At 31.9% G+C, this 21,320-nt stretch overlaps 1 protein-coding gene across 1 annotated transcript; it reads right to left on the bottom strand.

The window, feature by feature from the left end:
* Positions 1 to 210: 210 nt before the first annotated feature.
* LOC133191511 (Na(+)/citrate cotransporter-like) lies at positions 211 to 19,708 on the bottom strand. The gene is made up of 14 exons (XM_061327262.1): positions 19,575 to 19,708; positions 17,464 to 17,613; positions 11,867 to 11,982; positions 10,984 to 11,120; positions 10,782 to 10,857; positions 9,851 to 10,093; positions 6,695 to 6,826; positions 6,133 to 6,219; positions 5,881 to 5,985; positions 5,518 to 5,615; positions 5,017 to 5,147; positions 917 to 1,078; positions 604 to 741; positions 211 to 457 (listed from the first exon to the last, which is right to left on the bottom strand). The coding sequence occupies exons 1-14, from the start codon at positions 19,683 to 19,685 to the stop codon at positions 305 to 307; spliced, it is 1,839 nt and encodes a 612-aa protein (XP_061183246.1). The 5' UTR covers positions 19,686 to 19,708; the 3' UTR covers positions 211 to 304.
* Positions 19,709 to 21,320: the final 1,612 nt, after the last annotated feature.

Below are 21,320 nucleotides of genomic sequence, written 5' to 3'. Positions count from 1 at the left end.
CAGCTAGATTGTTTAGGTGATCTGGAAAAAAATTAATGTTTTTTTTTTATTAGATGCGTTTACAGGAATCCATGGTTTATGCCATATTCACAGATTTGTACTGTTTAAAGATTTTTTGAGATAGATCATTGTTCTTTATCATAATTTTTTTTTTATTTTACTAAAATTATTGGGTATATGCAAAATGTTTACAATAAATTACCCGGTAAGTCTCAAATATGTATATATGTATTTTGTTTTAATTAAAATAAGTTCTTTGTACAAACTTGACTATGAAGAACAATGAAGAAAATAAAGTCTATAACTAAATTGTGATCAAAGTTTGTGTTGTATTTAGACTCGTTTTGTTGAATCCTGATGGCAGCTCACTAAGTTTGAAATAAGCCTCTCCCCAAAGATTGGTCCCAAGGGCAAGAACTCCAATACAAATAAAGTTCAGAAAAAATCCTGCCTTGGCCTAGAAGAAATGTTCAAAAATATTATTTATTTATTTCATTCAATATGAACAACATGGATTTTCTCTGTATGGCATTAATTGTAGCACTATAACATTATGATGCTATGTTTTGTATTTTGATACAGATCGACCAAAAATAAAATTACCATATCTTTCACTGTTAAATGTCCTGTTGCAAATACGATAGCATTTGGAGGTGTAGCAACTGGAAGCATAAACGCGAATGATGCAGCTATCACACAGGGAAACATCAAGTAAAGTGGGTTCAGATTAAGTCGAAGAGCCTAAAAAAGAGAAAAATACTAATTTGAAAAAAAAATGATGCAAGGGAAGACTCGACAACTACCTTTAGAGTGTTTCCATTTCCATATCATACTGTTCAACTTTTCACCACATAGCTGAATAATCATAATGAAAAACAAAGGTATTTTGCATTGTTATAATATAACTTAAACATACCAAATTGGCTAATATAGGAAGAATGAGAGTTGTTGTGGCCGAATTGCTTGTGACTTCTGTAAGCATTGCAATTATGAGTGTAAGTAAAAGATTCATTGCCCAGGGAGGCATGCTACTTAAGACTTCAAGCTGTTCTCCAATGAAAGCTGACAATCCAGATTTCTGTAATTAGATTTTTAACACTATTTTTAATGCATATAAATACAAGCATTCTGAGAGTATTGCATTAGCAATAGTAGTCCCCTACCGGCAAGTGTAATCTGGTTCCCGTTAAGAATTGAAAATGCCATAATTCCGTCAGAAATCAATGAAGCGGGACGAAATGCAAACTTGATCTATAACTCATAAAGGTAAAGTCACATACCAAAAATCAGCTCAATATCTGAAAGCGTTAAGAAGAAAATTGCGGAAAACCCTAAAAATTGAAAAGGCCGTAATTCCGTCAAAAATCAATGAAGCGGAACGAAATGCAAACTTGATCTGTAACTCATCAAGGTACTCTCACATACCAAAAATCAGCTCAATATCTGCAAGCGATTAGGGAAAAAGTGCGGAAAACCAAGTGGGACAGACTGACAGACAGACAGCTAGACAGACAGACAGACGGACGGACGGACAGACGGACGGACAGACTCAGAGGAAACCTATAGTCCCCGGTTTCACCGGTAGGGGACTAATAAATAACATCAAACATTTAAATTAGATCAACCATTTTACATTTGAATCATTTTATATGCATGATAATTTATAATATCGCTGTCTTTGATGATTTTTCCTAGTCCTTGGGACAATTAAAATGTATAAATATTGACTTGGAATGAGGTCAGCATTGATTTTCTTAGCCCCAAAGGGATGCGATATTGAGCGATGTTTTGAATTGTTATATATAAAAACAAATAAAAATCAATAGAATAGTATTTTGATTTCCTTCATTAACAATCAATAACGCATTTGCATCCCATGCATTATCTGCACGTTGACTTTTTCAAATTAAAATGATATTTACCTTTTTAAGGACAGACGATACGTTCCTCAATAATATATAATTTTTTCTAAGATTTTGTCATTGAAGTATTGCTACTTTAAAATGTTTACTCGCAAAAAATTGAGGTACCTTACCAGGCATTTGTGCAAGATACCAGAGGATGTTTTTCCTATAAAATCCCTTTGGAAAAAACTTAATTAGCCAATAACACATTTTTTGGTGTTTCATTTTTTAAAGACAATTAGAAACCAGTTTAGAAATCAGAAGGTAATTAAAATTTTGAATATTTTCCAAATAATTCGAAGGTATACAAAACAGACATTTGAGGAACGTATCGTCTGACCTTAAAAAGAAATGTGGCGTTATGCTTTTTGAAAGTCGCAACGTTATCATTACGTCACAATAAATAAATCTAGTAATCAGAATCAAAATCAATAAAATATTGTGGAAAACTCTCTGTGCCGGTCAATTATATTCCACTATCGCCTGCATATGGTGTTTAAGTCTCTTATTTGGTTTTCTAGAGCATGCTGTGTACGATCAACTTTTAAACAGAGACAGGTTATGACAACTAAGATGATGTTTCAGGGTTTTCAACATTCTCAATCAAATTCTTAGGTCATTATAATGGCCTTATTAGCAAATAGATTTATTTTTCATGTTTTTGTTTTATTTTGTAACGTTTTAAATTTTGTAATTTTAGAATCATAATAAATTTCACAAATTTTAAAAATCCATGAAGGCCTAACTTTTATAAATATGGAATATAATACAATGGTATGGTGCCGTTGAAGCCTCAAAAGATATAATAATTTTCGGACGAATTTCATATATGTTCTGACAAATTAGGTAATAGTTCTGAAAAGTTTATTCTTGGTTCGGACGAAAAAGATAATTGTGTTGACAAGTAAGTTGTTCTTCGGACAATTTAAATACTCTTAAAATAAAGTAGATTAAATTGGGGTTTTTTTTATCGCTATTGTTCAGACAAACTGTATATTTGCTTAATAAATTTGTTCGAACAGATTTGATGTTTTTTTTTCTTTATACAAGATTTATCATTACTCTTGTCTGATAAAGGAGAGCATTCAGAAAATCAAAGATGTTACAGTATAAAGCACATGGATGAATTGCACGTTGGGGACGAATTAGGGATATCTGCACGATCAAGTTCTTTTATTGACTCAATTCCTTTGTGCTTTCTTGGGTTTCATGGAAGTTTTACTTGCAGTTTAGGTTAAAATTACTTGCATCTTCAGTTTTGCTTGCCATATACAATGGATTGTTAATCAATGCTTGTTCTTTTGGTTTTATTGAAAATGTACCAAAATTATCTAATACATCATGCAATCCTTCTTATTTAAATTGTAAGACATTTTTGCTATTTGTCCGAAAATTTATGTATGTTCACTGTTAAAATCATTGACTTAAAAATACATGCACTCAAACGAAACCTGATTAACCGGTATTAGACATAATAAACAATCTCTCTCTCTCTCTCTCTCTCTCTCTCTCTCTCTCTCTGTAATACCGGTATATAAGGGAAACATTTTGAAAAATTTTCTTAAAAACAATAATTCACATGTCGAATCAAATGGAAGCATTTCAAAATAGTGTTAATTGAAGTCTATCAATGTTGCCAATTTATATATCATTAAAGACATTTACATGTACATGTATTTTATTCGAAAGATTTAATGAGACCAACGTATCATCCCTGTATCCTCATTTTATGCATAACTCAGGTGAGCATTTTGGTCTACGGGTCTTTTGGTTTATAATTCTTAATATTTTTAACCCAAAAAGAAAAATACAAGTATATATCTGCAAAAATCTACAAGCTTTTAAAGGGTTTATTCTACGGGGATCATTTTTCTTTACGTAGATTGCAGATTTTTAGGCTGATGCCACTTTTTCTACAGGCAAAAGGGTCAATTTTAGACGTCGAAAAATGGCCCCGATCATTATTCTATGGAGGTCTTTATTTATCTTCACACTGGCACTTGTACGTTAATTTAGGAATCTTCATTGTCAGAAGTTGAGTTTGAATTTCCTTGTGAGAATGAAAGCCCAAAAGTATCCAAACTAGATCTAAATAAACTTGTATTTTCATTAAAATAACTGGGTTCCATTGTTTACCATGACCAGCAGCAGGGGTAATTACTGATAAGAAGGAGTATTGTTTGTTTGTTTGTTGTTTAATGTCCCTCTGGAGAATTTTTCACTCTTACGGAGACGCCACCGCTTGCTAGTGGAGGGCTGCAAATTTAGACCTATACTTGGCACTCAGGGTCATTGAGCAGTGAGGGATCTTTTTCGTGCCAGAACCTACTGCGACACGGGACTTCGGTTTATAGAGTCCCATCCGAAGGAAGAGCAATGGGATTCGATCAATTTTTTACACCGTGGCTCTAGAGCAAACTGAAACTATATGGAAACTTAATGAAACTTGATGTTGAAGTTTCCTGTATGGTTTCCTCAATGCAGAATCTATGTAATACATAGGTAGGTAATGGCTTTCCTTACATTTTTTGAGTACTGTTATATAAGTGGTGACAAATCAAATTTCTTTATGACAAAAACTAGTTTTAGCACTTACAGTCCCTTTAATGTCTTATATACTTACACCGTCGAATATTAGAAAGGTTAGGTCCAATCGGTCATTAATTTTCTAAGATATCATCTCTAATACCCAGTTTTATATGAATAAATTTAACATATATTTGAAAAGGAAATAATGACAGCAATCAAAAGCAAACACTTATTATATAAATTACTGCATGTTGCTGTGGGTAACATTGAAAAGTTTCTTCCCAAGAAAACCATTGTCGACCGAGGTTCAGCCTCACAATGTTACCCTCAACTATATGCAGTATTAATTACATGTATACTGAATGTTTTATACAAATGCAAAGAAAGGTGAAGCATGCGCGCATAGATTCCGCGCAGTCTCCATTTTTGAATATCACCCGTCGTCAAGCAATATTGACTGTTGCTTAGTTCTATCGCGCCGGAGGGCGTGGTTTCATCATTATGGTAACAGTGTTTTTTAACAAATGTTTTTCGATGAATCAAATTCAAGTAATTTACATGAAAGAATTATACTGTAAAATACCTCACAAGCATCCGCTAGAGCGTAACCTCCTCCGATCAGCAGAAGGACTCCCCAAGGGAATTTCTTTTCCACGGTTGGCCAGTCAAGAATAGCCGGAACTGAACTGCGTGGTCTGTCATCTCCAGGAAATGCTTTTAATTACGTAACAATGTTATGCAAACCATTGATATTTTTCCATCAAGTTCTATGCATAATAACACTCATTTATAGAATTGTTTGGGTTTCTTTGTTAACACGAAAATACTTATATATGTAATGCAGACTCTAGATCTACAGGTGTGCTTGATAAAAGTCTGTTTATGTAGGAATCGTCTTGTATATGAATCATTGCCTAACATTACATTTTCTTCTTTAAGTGCATGTTTGTTAAATATCTCATTAAAGAGCTTTACTTTCTCAAATATTCTACAAGGTATTGAAAGTTTTAAATCAAAACTGATGAAACAAATCATCAGTAAAGAGCTGCTTAAAACGTAATAAAAAATATATTCGCAAACATACGATTTTTCCTTCGAAAACACAAAACTGCAGGACGTACGGATGGGAATGTAAATAATGACATCACTATAAGGAGAGCAGCGGCCGAATCCCCAACAAACCTGAAAATGATTAAATTTTAAATAAAACTGTGTATTAAATAACTACTTGCACTTAATTAGCTTTAAGGTACTCTGTAAACTATTATAATAAATACATGTACTTCATTAGATTAAAGGTACTTTGTAATTAAACCATATAATTAATACATGTACCTCATTAGATTTAGAATACTTTGTAAACCATATAAATTATTAGATTAACAGTACTTTGTAAGCCTGTAAACCATATAAATTACTAGATTAAAGGAACTTTTGAAAACTTTACCCGGATTTAAAGAAGGAGCCCCAGCCATCGATGTATGGGGGCTTTCGGAAAAACCACAGAATCACAAGGATGACAAAATGGATCAATACAACAATTTCTGCAAAACTTAAAAAATACACAAGTAGTCAAAATCAATGCTAAAAAATATTTATTTGAGGTAAGCAAAGTAGATACTGTCCCTCTGATGCATATTAATGTTTACAATATTTCTTGAGTGAACAAGAGGTAATAAAGTGCTTTGTTAACACTTACGACATCGATCCAAGTTCTTGGTATGATTTCCGTATCGTTTCCTCTACCCGGTCATTTCTTTCTTTACGTCTTTTGCAAACCACACCCCTAATTAAGAATATTTTTTTCTTAAGCAACAAAATTATAGTGATAATTCCGAGGATAGCCTATATTTCGATAATTCCTGATTAAAGAAGGGTGTTTTTTTTATTCTCACAGAAGACATGAAATACTACTTTGAGTTTTGAAACAATGATCATAAATGGAAAATTAGAATAATTAGTACTTCAATAATTCTTACGATTCTAAACAAGAGGGTAGTGGCCATAACGCTCATTTGAGTCACTTGGCGTACATTATCAGCAGATTTTTATAAAAGGTTCCTTCTTGATTGCCTTCTACCCTAGGATGTTTTGTGACAGATTTGGTTCAAAATGGTCCAGCTGTTATTGAGATTAAGTCAAAAATGTGAAAATTTTAAAGACTGACAGTCAGACGGACGCCAGACAAAATATGATCAGAAAAGCTCACTTGAGCATTCAGTTCAGATGGGGTAATAAAACGGCTATAATGAAAATTATACCTCCAACCAAGAAAAAAGAAAGATAACCACAGCCATGCTAGGAGAACACATATCATCGACCCTGGTAAGGCGAAAACCATCCAGCTAGCGAAGTTCACTCCAGAGTCCTGCATTCCATATTCCTGGAAAATTCTATTTAAAAAAATCACAAAAATGGTTTAAATTATCTTAAAAGTTTATAAATTATTTCAAGGTTATCCCGTTTTGATCGTGTGTTAATGATTTTCAATAACCTATATGCTTCTTCTTAAGTCATAATTAAGAGACATATGTCGGCGACATCGCTTACTCAGTTAAAACCAAATAATATCCACAGTCTTATGGCAGAATTCATCACAATTAAATATTATAGATACATTATGTGATTTGGCTTCTGCATTCCAAATTTGATATAATCCACTTTCAGGAACAGCATTATATAGGTGTCATGCATGTTTACATTTTTCATTCAATTTTTTTATGTAAATCTTTAGTTTTAAATAAAACCATTTCAGTGCAACGCAAAGGAGACCAAAGGGTGATAAAGTGTTCGATTGATTGATTGATTGCATGAAATTAAAGAGAAAGTTCTGGGATTTGTAGTACTGTATATGGTGCCTGTTGTTTTTAGTATTTTATTATTATATGTTAAAAAAGGTATACTTGTCATAGAATACATAGAATAATTAAAATTTTTAAAAAGAAATGGTCAATTTAGATTCTATTCATGAAGAACTGTTTGTTTTTCTACTAAATGAATTAAACAGAAAACACCCAAAATAGTTTTTTTTCACACTTACACTACATCCTTCCAAAATGCCTTCAAGTCTTATATAAAAATTAATTGTGCTAAAACGTTTTTACTTTAAATGGGCTATAATAAATCAATGTGCAATTTAACGGGCTTTGATCTTTAGTGACATACTTGTTTACGGTACTTTAGTCATATGCGAGTCGTAATTTCATTTTTATGCGATGATAAGGTGTCCAATATCTGTCCGTCTGTCTGTGACTTTATTTTTATTTATTTATTTATTTATTTATTTATTTATTTATTTATTTATTTATTTATTTATTTATTTATTTTTTGAAATGCTTACTTCTCCAACAGATTTCCTCCAATTTCAACATAGCTTGGTACACAAGTAGCCTACACTAAAATGCATAATTCTTTTTACCGGATTTTGGTTTTATGAACAGTGTTGCCATGGTTACTAAAAAACAGAAATTTCTGTGAATTCCTTGCAAAATGCCTATGATTTTAATCCGATTTCAACATAACTGGGCTCATAAATAAAATAACTTACACTAAGATTTAATGTTCTTAACATTAAATTTGACGAAGAGCATTGACATGGTTTTAAAAATAGAAAATTCTGTGAAATTCTTTCAAAGGCTATCATTCTTCTTGTAGTTTTGACCGGATTTCAATTAAACTACCTACATAAAAAGACTAAACTAATATAATTCTTGGAATCAGTTTTTGATTTTGATGAATGGATTTGCCATGGTTACTAAAGTTAGAAATTTGTGAAATTCTAAAAAAAAAAAAAAAAGCTACTTTACAGTCTTTTTAATTTTTTATTTCCAATATTTTTAACACATATAGACTTTACACGGACACATAACTCTGTATATCAGTTTATGGTTTCGATGAATGGTCTTGCCATGGTTACTAGAAATAGAAATTTAACAGAATTTCTTTCAAGATGCTATTTCCTCCTTCAGTTTTGATACGATTTCATTAAGAAAAGACTTCACTTAGATACAATTTTTTGGGTTTTTTTTTATTTTAACAAATGGTGTTGCCATGGTTAATAATATAAAAATTTCAGTTAAGTCTTTTTAAAAGCCTAATCCTATTACATTTTTTTTTTGGTCTAATTGCAATTAAACTGGACACAAAAAACTCAATCAAGGATCATTATTTTAGTTTTTGGTGTTGTCAAAGTTTTATGTTTATGTGCTACTTTTCTCTACCTTTGTTTAGTAAAAATCAATAGAGCTACAGTCTCATCAAAACTTCTGGTTTAGGTTTCTTCAAAATAAGCTGTAAATTACACACGGCACCTGATCCCACCTCTAAATTTTGAGGTCAGTGTTTGCTCTGCTTCAAATTTGTATCGTTTCTTTGGACTTTCGAGATTGAATATTGTTCGTTATCTTCATATTTCACGTAATGTCGGCGATAGAAACTGTTTATTCTGAGACAGAACACACGAAGGAAAAACCGTACCGATTGAGCAACTATTAAGTTACACTTGAGGAATCACTGTCTAGTTTTTGGGTATACCAGGGTATCAACGATAGTTGGAAACGTGGGATAATCTGCATAACGGGCAAAGCCCAGTTTTGCCTAAATTATCCCATGTTTCCAACTATCGTTCACTTTGCGAAATTTACATTCAGCTGTAATTATCAAGAAATCAACTCACCTCACCTTCAAAGAGGTTATCACAGAGAAAATAATTAGAAATGTAGATAGTGTTGAATAAATAAGCGGAAAAGCATTCTGAGTGTATTGGTAAAATATATACACGATCTTTTAAAGGATCTAACATACAAACGGTAAACTATTCGAGAAGGTGTATTTCGTTCAATCACGAACAAAAACTAGGCAATTTCCTAAACGATACTCGCTGTTTACAAACAAGTTGATGAAACAATGTCGAATGCTGACTGACCTGCCGTATTTCATACTAATTGTTAGGCCATTATTTTTACAATTGTCAATGGATTTTTTCTGTTTACACGGCGGGTGTGACCGGTCGACAGGGTATGCTTATTTCTCCATCGCAACTGATCCCACCTCAGATGTTTTAGAGGTCCTTGTTTGCCCTACTCCTGATTTGTATTGTTCCAAACTTTTTAGCTTGATTACTGTTCGTTATGAAACAACGTTAAAATATATCAAATGGTAAATAATTTTAGATATGTGTTTAATAATCTTTTTTTTTCTTTTCTTAATCAAATTGTATAGACACCCTATGATATTTATAACAAAATGCATAACAAAGAAACTATTATTGAATGCTTAAATAAGTTTTCATTTTGTTAAATATATTTTTAAATTAAAAAATAAACTCTCGTAAGCTTTTTATAAACAGACTCTACAAGTAAATAAAGATTTAAGGTTCAATTTTCATATTTAAAGCCTTTGCTACAATATGTACCTACTGGTCTGCCTGTCCTTGCATTATAAGATTCGGACCGGTTCCTGATAGTGATCCTGTTCCCCCTATATTTGCGGCATAAGCGACACACAGTGACATTCCTTTACACATTCGATTGTATCCTTCATTTCCCTCCAAATCTGCATTTTTTTCTGAGTTGTGCTCACATTTTTCGGCGACCTTCTCTTCAGAATAGTGCTCCATTTCTTTAGGTTTGGCAGTTTGGTGATTAATGTCATTTTCTTCCCTAGTTTACAATAGAGCAAACACATTATTTTGTAAACAAATTAATTCTGCATATTTTGAATTTTAAAGTAAGCCACTCGTTAGCTTTTGAAAAAAAATTTGGTCAGATCCTCTATCTTCAAAATTATTTATTACAATTCAATTTTTATTATATATTTGAATTAAAAAATGCAAATTATGCAATATACAATTCTAAAACAGCTCATAAAACTGTTATGTAACAAAATTTATGGGGGGCTATTTCTTGTGGTGGAATTAAGGATATTTAGAAAAAAAAATTCAAATATACACATTTGTTTGATTTATTATCTTGCAACTTTAAACCTACATATTTTTACTCGGAGATTTATTTTCGTTATTATATGCTAGGAAAGTTCAATATAGGTTTCAATTAATATTTTTAAAACAATTTTTACACATTCACTCGACAAACTTTGAGAACTTTTATATCTAAGAAGGCAAGATAAAATTTATCGTCTGAAAATCGCATATTTTGACCAATATCTCAAAATTTACGTTGCTGACCGCAAGTTTTTCTTTCATTATAGTATTAAATTACAAGATACTTTCAACCGATCAGCACTTACGTCATAAAAAGCTTGATAAAGGAAAATATTTTATTGCCTATTAAGAATTTTAATTATTAATTAATCATTGTTTGAGGAAAATTACATAACAAATAAGCATACCCATTTCCTTGAACTTTTATTGAGATTTCTGTCGTCTTAACAACTCCGTTGGAAACCTCCGTCATTTTAACGTCATCTGAAAAGGAAAAAAAACCATTATAGATACTTTAATAAGCGATCTTGCCTCATCCTAAGTATGATAAATATATGAAAAATATCTTATGCGACGGAATAATTAGATTTTAAGCACACGAATATTTACCTGCATGGGATGCTTTTTTCACCAATTTAAATTCCTGTAGGACCGCCCCAACGATTGGAATCATCATCGCAGTAGTGGCAGTGTTACTCACCCACATCGACAAAAACCACGTGGGCAGCATAAAGCCAAACATAAGCCTGCAAATCAAAATTAAGAGACGAATTGTGTACTGTATTCTATACTATATTTTATTCACATACTTTGGCGCTTGATCTTTATAGTTATTTTAATTTGTATGACTGTGTACCTCCATTTACACCAACGGTGCAATTCAAATAATAATGAAATGAAAATTGTAAATAGTGAATGTTTTGTTTTATATGTTTTTTTTAATGTGTTCAGAAAATAGTCGGGTTATCAATAGAATTGCCAGATCCTTAAACATGGAATGTCTCTCAGTATGATGTTTTACTCCCACAAGTTTAAGTATAGATCGTAAATCAAATTACTGATGCGTCTATTGTTCATAAATTATCTTAAAGAGTACCATTGGGAGATTGAAAAAAAAATTGACTTCCACGTCAACAGCGTTACATCTACATCTATAAATCACAAAAAATTGTGAAACAGAATAAATTACAATTGTAAATACTGTAAAACTATTTTATATAAAGGTAACAGAAACCAGTCTGAGACGGTTTGAGAACACCACACAATACGCACTTCCAAATCTAGCATTAGTAAATGTGTGTGTGTGTGTGGGTGGGTGGGTGAGGGTGTGTATGTGTGTGCATCTTAAGCATAAAGCAATTTACAAGATTAGATTAAAATTAGTGAATTTGTTAATTTTTTTTGTAGAAGTTGATGTGAGTCACTCATGCCCAATATGCAGCATGGCTTAAATGAATACACTCTTTTAAACTCCCTTTTTTCATAATTTTACCACTTTGGTTCTGATCCCACCATTAGGAGTGCTCGAAGTGCAATTCTTTTATGTAAATTCCACTTCTCTACAGCGATAGCGATCATGAGCCCACCAAGTCCAAACATCGAAGATTCCTAAAAAAGCAAATTAAAAAATCATCCATTTTTCCGTAATCTAAAATTCAAAATTCCCTGAAATTTTGATGTAGATGTTAAGGTCTTTTGATGGAATTGCTTTTCCGGAAGTGCAGTTGTGTAGCTTTCTAATTACATATGTCTGGGACGAAACATGCAGCAAAATCAATTAAATGACATTAACTTAAAATTTCAAGCCCCTGAGAGGGAGTTATACGCACGTTATTTTTCAGAACCACATAAATAGTGATAAATAGTTTTGCCTCATTTTTTGTACTTTATCCAGCTTATTTTCACTCTTTACTCTTCAAAAAATTATCCATTTGTTTAAATATAGGTAATTCCCAATTCAGATCGAAATGAAAGGCAATCAATAAAAGTGTACAAGTACATGTATATATACTATAGTGGAAAGATAAAAATAATAGCATTCATTTCCTGCATAAGAATTAAATGTTGGAAATAATTTTGTTAAATCGAGTTCTAACATATAAATGAACTCTCCAACAAATGCGAAAAAGAAACTTTACCCAAAATATCACATAATTCTCGTCAGTGCTCTCATTGGTAAAACTGGTTAACAAAAGTGACCTTTGAAATCTGATTTAAAGCCGAGAAATTGAAACCAAATTACGTAAGATAACCACTATGTGTTATTAATACCGGACATTGCTATCACCGAGGCAAGGGAGGTAGTCATATTACATTATTTTGCAATGGTTTATTCCTTATAAATGTTCTACAAACCAATTTCGTACCTGTAGGAGACACTGCTTTTTTAGATTCTTGTCATGCCAAGACATTTGACAATATATTTCATTTTTTACTTATCAAACCATGATATCTGTCCTTAAGATCATAAACTGAGAACAAACGTTAAGACAAAATTTCGAATAAATTTGAAAATAAAGCAAAATTTTCATCTAGTGTTGTTATAGAATATCATACATATATTCAACTTATTAAGTATGTTCTTTACATAAGACAGAAATTTTACATGTAAGTCTAAATTTTGACTCAATAGACGTTGACTTGTCTCAGTTTATTGCTTGGGGTCTGGTATCGAAGAATAGTTCCGAGGCTTTATTCATTTTTCCAGACAATTTAGTAATATATTTTCATTTACGTATTCTTTAAGAAGTTAATTTTGAATCTCTAAGATCAATTGCAATATCTTGACATGAAGCTTTTACACGAAGCTATTGATTCATTGCAAACTTATACAGCGTATCATCCATGGCACCTGATCCCACCTATTATGTTTTATTTTTGTTTGCTGTGCTCTGATTTGTATTTTTTTATATGGACTTTTGAGTTTGATTACTGTTCATTATCTTCATATATGATTGCTTGATTCAGCTGACCTCAGACACAAAGAGATTTTCTTTTGCTTAAATAAGCAACAGCTAAAGTTTTCGGATTAAGTTCCTGGAATTCCCCTTTAGCAACACCTGAGGCTTTGTTACTAAGTATCTAGATCCTGGAATTCCCTTTTAGCAACACCTAAAGCTTTAAGACCTATATCCTAAAATTCCCCTTTAGCAACACCTGAACCTTTGGATCTAGATTCTAGAATTCTCCGCAAAATGTTCGGTTTCAAAATTCACCTCAAAGGATAATGAAAGGGATAAAAGTCTTTTTTTATATATATCTTGTAGACTTCAGCAATAATTTTTCTCTGTACAATAAACTAAGTATAAGTTCAAAATTATTTGTAAATTTTTCAGCCAATGCATGCTTTGTAAACTCAAATTTGTTGTTTAATTTGAACCTCATTAAACAATTCTAGAAGAGTCATAATCTCATATTTTTAAGACTTTCTTCTAGACCGTATACGTTTTACCAAATGCGAGACATTTCTTTCATCTACTTCGTAGAAAGTTGATAATTTTCTTCAGAGCCTAAGTAAACACATTAGTACTTTTTCCAGAGACATATTCTTACATCTTATGGAGATGATTCAATAGTACATATAAAAATTAGACTAAATGTATTGATAAAGTACTCGTCACATGTAGATTGAATATCCTGCGACTGTGCGACTCTGTTTGATGCATCATCTCGACAGGGAGTGAATCTTTAATATTGTGACATATCTACAGAAGTACCAGTGTTCCAATCTTCTAGTGCTGTGTTCTATGGACAACCAGCATACGCTGATAAATTATTAATTAATGCCGATAAAACTGGTAATGAAGCAAATAATCATCAATTATATCGGATAAAAATTTGCGATGGAACAATTTGTTAAAACATCCTTGATTCGAGCTATCCACTTCCCCTGACTTTGAATAGATACAAAATAACGTATAGGATACTATTGACATTGCTAACAATTTCTCAAATTCTTGACGCTAGATTGGAAATTTATTTTGTGACAGAGATGAGGGGATTTCATAAAGATCATGTTCAATATCTATTTTCGTAAGTTTGGTATTAAATGTCTGACACTTTTTATGTATTTTCACCTCAGCAAAGACTTGTCGTACAGTACTCTCCATTGGTTTTATCATATAGTGTACACTTTTCTTAACACATTATCTAAGTGCAAGAAATGTGAATGCTGAACAAATTTTGAAGTTGGGCATAAAAACATGTATGAAGGTTCAATAGGCTTCCGGTGCTGGAATTAAGTAAAAATTTAAATGGCGTTGCAAACAGTTTGTGTACAGTGTCTCCGTACAAAAAATACATATGTGTTTACACGGATGAAACCTTTGGGAAATGGCATGAATACAGCCTACAATTTATTCTTCATGTCATTACACTCCACTGCATCAGCCATTATACCAGAATCTCTACTTCCTAGCGAGCGAGCATAGGATGCCGTGATACCACATAACTTTACTATTTATACCCTACAATCAAGTAACTTTACAAAAGAAAAATTCGAACACACTACATGTAACCATGCCGCACATAATTTGATTTTTAAATTTTTTTAATCATTGTTAGTTGGGCAAGGCTTAGATAAAGTCTAGCTACACTTCCACTTTTGTTATCGCCCAAAAATATATCGAGTAGTCTCCAAAGTCTTTGTCAGGAAAACAGCGTTTTCGAAGACCGAATTAAATGTGGAAATTATTCTGTGTCTTGGGAAAGTTATAACTTGTTTTTAACTTGCTAGCATGCTGTTCTATGTTTAGTAAATGATGACAGTGAAAGTTACAGATAGAGCAATTATAAATTCAGATTCATTAAATTTTAAGAGTTAAAGTCAAAAAAGAACAAACAAGATGTGTTTGTGAAACACTGATGCCCCCGTATGGCAACTTATAGCAAAGGTTAAACTTTCTCAAATGAATCAAATATATCGGTACCAAAAGTAAATTCAAGTCTCGAGGAATATACTTGTGAAATATGAAAGCCCTAGCAGCAACCATTGAATAGATATGGAAAAGGTTAAGTTTTGCAAAAGTAAGTCAAACATCAAGGTCAAATGGTCAAAATTAATGAGGCCCAAGGAAAGGCCTTCTCACAAGAAATACACATGTGAAATATGAAAGCCGTAGCACCAATCATTCGAAAGTTATGGCCAAGGTTTAAGTTTTTCAAAAGAAGGTCAAACCCCAAGGTCAAGGTCAATGGATTACAAAGGAAGGTCTTGTCACAAGAAATAGACATATTAGATAGAAAAGTCAAAGGAAAAAGTCAAATATGATGGTACCCCAAAAAAGATCTTTTCACAAGGAATACACATGTCATGTGAAATATGAAAGCCATAGCTGCAACCAATCAAAAGTTATGGACAATGTTAACGTTTTTGCAGACAAACAGACGAACGGACAGGGCAAAAACTATATACCCCCGAATCTTCGATACGGGGGCATATAAAGCTCTTTGTAATTTATATGATTACAAAGGCTAATTTAGTGAAGCTTCTGGAGCCCACCCTCGTGGAAGATTGGGTGTGTATTTCGCACAGGAATTTAAGGATAAATTGAATTTGATATTTGAGAAGAAGCAAAAGAGAAATATTTTAGGATTTTAGGAATCATATGAACTCCTCAACACCTTCTGTAACGTCGAAGCAATACACAAATTAAAAAAAAAACAGTTATCAGCGAGGATCCATCTACCAATACAAATAAAAAAAGTATGAGCGAGACTCAATCACGACATTGTAATTCTAATATAATATTTTCTGTTGAATCACTGTCTAGGATAGTATGTGAGTGAGGGACCTCGCTTGGCTTATTTCTGTGTCGCCATTTTTATTTACATAATTATGTGTAAAAGTATTTTGTACAAAAATTGTGTACAATTGTTATTTTCGATATAAAGATAAAAAAACCCCAGTTTTTCGACGTCGTAGAGACTGCAGAAGAAGGTTGTCTTTTCCATCAGTCAGAGTAATATCATATGTAGATAACAACATTTGATATTCACTGATTTACAAAAATAAGGGACATTAACTGTCTTTTTTTTATTATTATTATTATTATTTTTACAAAATAGAAACTATGAAAATTGCTACATCCTATATACTTCCTGTAAAAGCACAGTGTGTATTGATTTCCTACACGTTTAAATTAAAAGCATATGCGCACACACACATCCTCACACACGCACACACCCACCCTCACATACACACACACTGATAAATTATATATATATATATATATATATATATATACATATACATATACATATACATATATATATATATATATATATATATATATATATATATATATATATATATATATATATATATATATATGTATAATTCAAATACTTAGATATTTCATAGAAATGCAGTAATATTTTGTTATTGCATTTGGTGTTTTATGTAAAATACATGTGAATATATATGCATGCAATGTACATGCTACAGCTCATCCAAAGTTAAATTAGATTGATGAGTTTTTTTTAATTCCTGAATAGTGCTTTTTTAAGGATTCTCTCAAAAGAAAAAAAAAGGGTTCTCAACAGATTCTAGAATGCATTAAATTTTCTTAATTTTTTTTTACATATCCTTTAAAGAATATGTTAAGTTGATTACTATCAGTTAAATTGTACACAAGTTGTACATGTATCAAATTATATTATTATGAGTTAAGGAGGAGGAGAATACCACTTTGGTTGATAATAAATGGGGAAAATGACTATAGAAAAGTATCCACCTCGTCGAAAAGTCTGCTCTAGAGTAGAATTTCCGGGGGGGATCCTTCTACGGGGGGTTTCTTACTTTATAACTGCGGTATTTCTTTACTTTAGAAGCAGTTATTTATAGCCTAACAATTCATATGAAAAACGCCAGTCATTTGTCCTAAGAATCGACTGTGTTTGCAAACAAGGTCTTGCACCACAGAATTTGCGAAATTCCGACCCAAACGAGATTGTTAATATCTTTGCATCATCAACTTATTTGTAAATACCCTGTCTCTACAACTGACATGAATTCCTGAAAATTGGTTTTGATATTAAATACAGCATTATTATATGCATGTTGCGCTAAATTTTAAAAAGAGTGTTAACCTTTATGTAGTTGCTGCTTAACTCGGAAGCTTTCATCACACCCAGCAGTGGGAACACGAGTACCGGAAGTAAAGCTGTCGCCGCCAGCGGAAGTGCTTCTGTTACCCAGTAAATAGCCATAAGCAGAAGTCCGTAGGCACATTTTCCTTCCTAGTAAGAATAAAATTTATGGGTTTATGGTGCAATAAATATTACATTGGATTTATCTACAATGGTAAATACATAAAGATAGCAAACAACTTAAAGTCTGTAAAAAAACTTTCCGATACACTTTATGAGGTTATTCAAACAGTGTTGTCTGTCATTCTGCTTAAATCTGTCAAAATACTCCGGATAAAGTAAAACAGAATTGGCAGTTACTTTAACTTTAAATTCTTCTCTTGATGAACATATATCTGTCAAGAAAAAATAAAACCACTAAGACATCATTTTCCGCAAATCTTGTGTATGTATTTGCATGGATTGTTTTTTTTTTTTTCCTTTTTTCATTTCCTGGATAAAACATTAGGGTTTTAAAAGTTTTATTTGAAAAAAAAATTATATAAAATTACAAGGTGAAAGTAATTTCTTTTTCTTAATCAAAAATAATATTGGAAATAAGCAATGAAAAGAGTTAGCGAAATCGGTTGATTATTTCTCATAAATTCTAATATAATCATTTTTTCAGTGGTACCATGCCAACTTTTTTTTTTAGATAAATGGAAGCAATATAAATGTATTAATTCGGGTTTTACAACAATGAAATATGGAGATAACGAACAGTATTCAATCTCAAAGTCCATTAAAACAATACAAATCGGGAGCAGAGCAAACATAGACCTCCAAAAACATCAGAGGTTTGATCAGGTGCCATGGAGGAGTGAGCATCCCCTGCCGACCGGTCACACCCGCCGTGTGCTCCTTGTCATGATCGGGAAATAACAATCTAACCAGGCTTAAAGGGGTCTCAAACCTTATACAGAATAATAATTCACATGTAGTAAAGTAGTAGGTAGGTAAGTTGGTAAGTTGGTAGGATACATATCGATAGCAATGAAACTTCTTTTATCTGGATATTACAATTTTCGAGTGTGTTCAGCATACATCCTTGCACTTTCACGGCTAAAATTTATTCTCAACATTCCAGAAAAGGCAAAAATATGTGCTGTTTAAATAAAAAGATATTAATACTTTAACCAAGAAAAGTCAAAATAGAAATGTAAGAAAGTAAAGTAACATACCAGTGCTATCTGTTACAGCTCAGTGATATGTGCAGTGTTATAGAAAACGGGCACACACCCGGTAAAACAATAATAGAGCTAATATCCACACAAGTTTACAATCAAATGTTTTTGTTGAAAGGTTATAAAAATGCTGTTTACATTGAATATTAAAAAAGAATATGTAATTTTAATTAATTTAATTAAAGTTATTTTTTAATAACAAGTTACTTTTTAATAACAAGAGAAATCCAAATTGTAAACAAATTGTCAATGCAAGTGTGTTTATGCCCCTTTAAGAAATACTTGAATTTTATTACTAAAAAAAATCGCATAAGGTTAATAATGTTGCTGTTGGTCTTGGGTCAGAACTGCTGGTGCACCGAACCACTGATAAACGTTTTCTGTCATATTCCGCGTTTCTTCCTTATATTAGCTGTCATTTCATTTCATTGCAGTTTTTGTTTTGTGTTTTTAAGTAATTGCCATTTCCCATATCTTCCGTATTTATTCAAACAAATGTCAAATGCCAATTCAACTTGTTAATATTCTCTTTTAATTTATATACATTTTTGGGAGGTAATAATTATTTTTCTACAATAAACAAATCTAAGTATCATTTCACTCTTTTACACACCGTTTACTTTTATTTCTACACATTTTCTGTTTTCAATTTTCATTTTAATGCAGGTTAAATACTTAATTATTTAGGTACATTTTTGCACCATGCACGTTAAGAATTTTCTTGCATATTTATCTACATAAACGAAGTGATGACAGTTGACAATGCTAAATCATCTTGTTTGTGAGAGAAACAGTGACGATATCCTCACTGTATCTGTTTACTTAAGTAAACTAGTCGTATACAGATAGTTTTATTTCAAGAATTTGCTACAATTTACTGACACTTACCGAAGTATTCCATGTAATCGGTACCACAATTAGAATTAATGGCGTAATTAATACAATTAAGGTTTTATACACCGCCAGAAGATCTCGCAAACCTTTTCTGATGAATGACATTGCGTTCGTTAAGAGACAAGGCAGGACGACTTCTATCCCTAACAGGTTGATGTGCACACTTAATCATTTTATGGCTCTCTCGTTAAATTTACCTACACTTTATAACGGTCACACCGTGAATATTTACGCTGCACTCTGCCTGTTTTAATGTTAAATGTTTGAAGAAAACTTCATCGTAAGAGGAATTGCCTAATGAATATTGAACTTTGTTATCAAGATTTTTTCCCAGAGATATATTTTGAAATACGTTAATTTGACATTAAAAACAGAACCTTATCTTAATTTTGAAGTTACATTTTATTGTTTTGAAATCGATTAAAGCCTCATTCAAATTATAATTTTTTTATTATATTAATAAGATTTTGATATGTTAGATTCATACATACATAAATTCAATATTAATATTCATACATTTTCAACAGTGAAATACAGTAATTATTTATTGAATAAAAGTGATATTTTGTCACAGTGTGAAAGAATATCAGAAGTGTGGCACAGCTCAAGGTTTTCATTCCCTTCATGAAAAGTGTTGTAAAAAATACTCCCTAGTCAGTATAACATAGAGAGAGAGAGAGAGAGAGTAAATAAAACATCCCGACAGAGACTAAAACGGTCAAATTTCTCCAAATATGTTTAAAATGTTTTCAATTTCACAATTGCTAATTAATCTATGACGTCTCAACAGCTCAACTATGGTGTCTGATCCTATGACCACATGTTACGAAAAGATAGAACAAAGAAAAATCAAATAAAATGTTATAAACAGGAAATTCAATATTTTACACTTGAATTTGAATTTATTTCACTGGTGAGACAGGATTTTTTGTGTTTCGATTTCGTAAAAAAAAAAAAATCAAAACTTTTGCCTACCGATTCTGAAGTCATTGCGTTTGATAGTTGGCCACAAACGTCTATAATCAGTAAAATATCGAAATATGAAACAAATGATAAAAAAAATTAAAACTAGAATGTATGCTGTTGCGAGCAATAGATCGACATACACTATGATCCATACATAATGATCATGTGACGGCAGATTCTCTACCTTCCGGAAGAAAAAAAAAACTCGAACTGTACACGTTATTTAATATTTAACTATGAAAAAGTTTGTCCAACCGTTTCCGTGGCAATGGATTTTTTTTTTTTTAATTTAAATGGATTTGTGAAGTTTCATAAAGATTGTACAAGCCAACCGTGAGAACATTTTTTTTTTCATGTAACAGAGAGCGGGTGTTTGAGAGAGAGAGAGAGAGAGAGAGAGATTGCTGGTCTTTTTATGAATTCATATTATACATGTTATTTGCACTATTCCCTTCTTCACAATATTGCTTGTACACAGGTATATTAATTGTAGCGTTCATTTCAGCTGCTTAACTGTTGTTGACGAAATGAACATAAGCCATCTTATGAAAATTGAATTTATTATTTTTGATATTATCTTCAGCAGCAACATCATAATCTATACTACTGTAACTCTTAGAGTGGAGCGAAAGTATGTGCAGAAAGTTTAGGCAAATATTGTCGCCATCGACAATAAGTACATCTATAGTTTTGCAGCCTGCGACACTACATACCGATGGACGACAACATGTGAAGTCGGTTAGGTACATATCGTCGCCGGCGATAATATATACA

Source organism: Saccostrea echinata, unplaced genomic scaffold (genome assembly GCF_033153115.1).
Source record: "Saccostrea echinata isolate AGI-Se365-2 ecotype Australia unplaced genomic scaffold, CSIRO_AGI_Sech_v1 ptg000023l, whole genome shotgun sequence".
In the NCBI taxonomy this organism is placed as follows: domain Eukaryota; kingdom Metazoa; phylum Mollusca; class Bivalvia; order Ostreida; family Ostreidae; genus Saccostrea; species Saccostrea echinata.
Note: the sequence above shows the minus strand (reverse complement) of the source record. Positions and strands in the feature narration are given on the sequence as shown.

What these genes read in the sequence shown, in the direction of transcription:
- LOC133191511 (XM_061327262.1), bottom strand. Translation starts at nt 19,685, where the DNA reads ATGTCATTCATCAGAAAAGGTTTGCGAGATCTTCTGGCGGTGTATAAA. An exon ending in ATAAAAGTTCAAGGAAATGG is followed by an intron (nt 10,094 to 10,781) that starts GTATGCTTATTT and finishes ATTGTAAACTAG; the next exon opens with GGAAGAAAATGACATTAATC. An exon ending in CAAGAACTTGGATCGATGTC is followed by an intron (nt 5,986 to 6,132) that starts GTAAGTGTTAAC and finishes GTATTTTTTAAG; the next exon opens with TTTTGCAGAAATTGTTGTAT.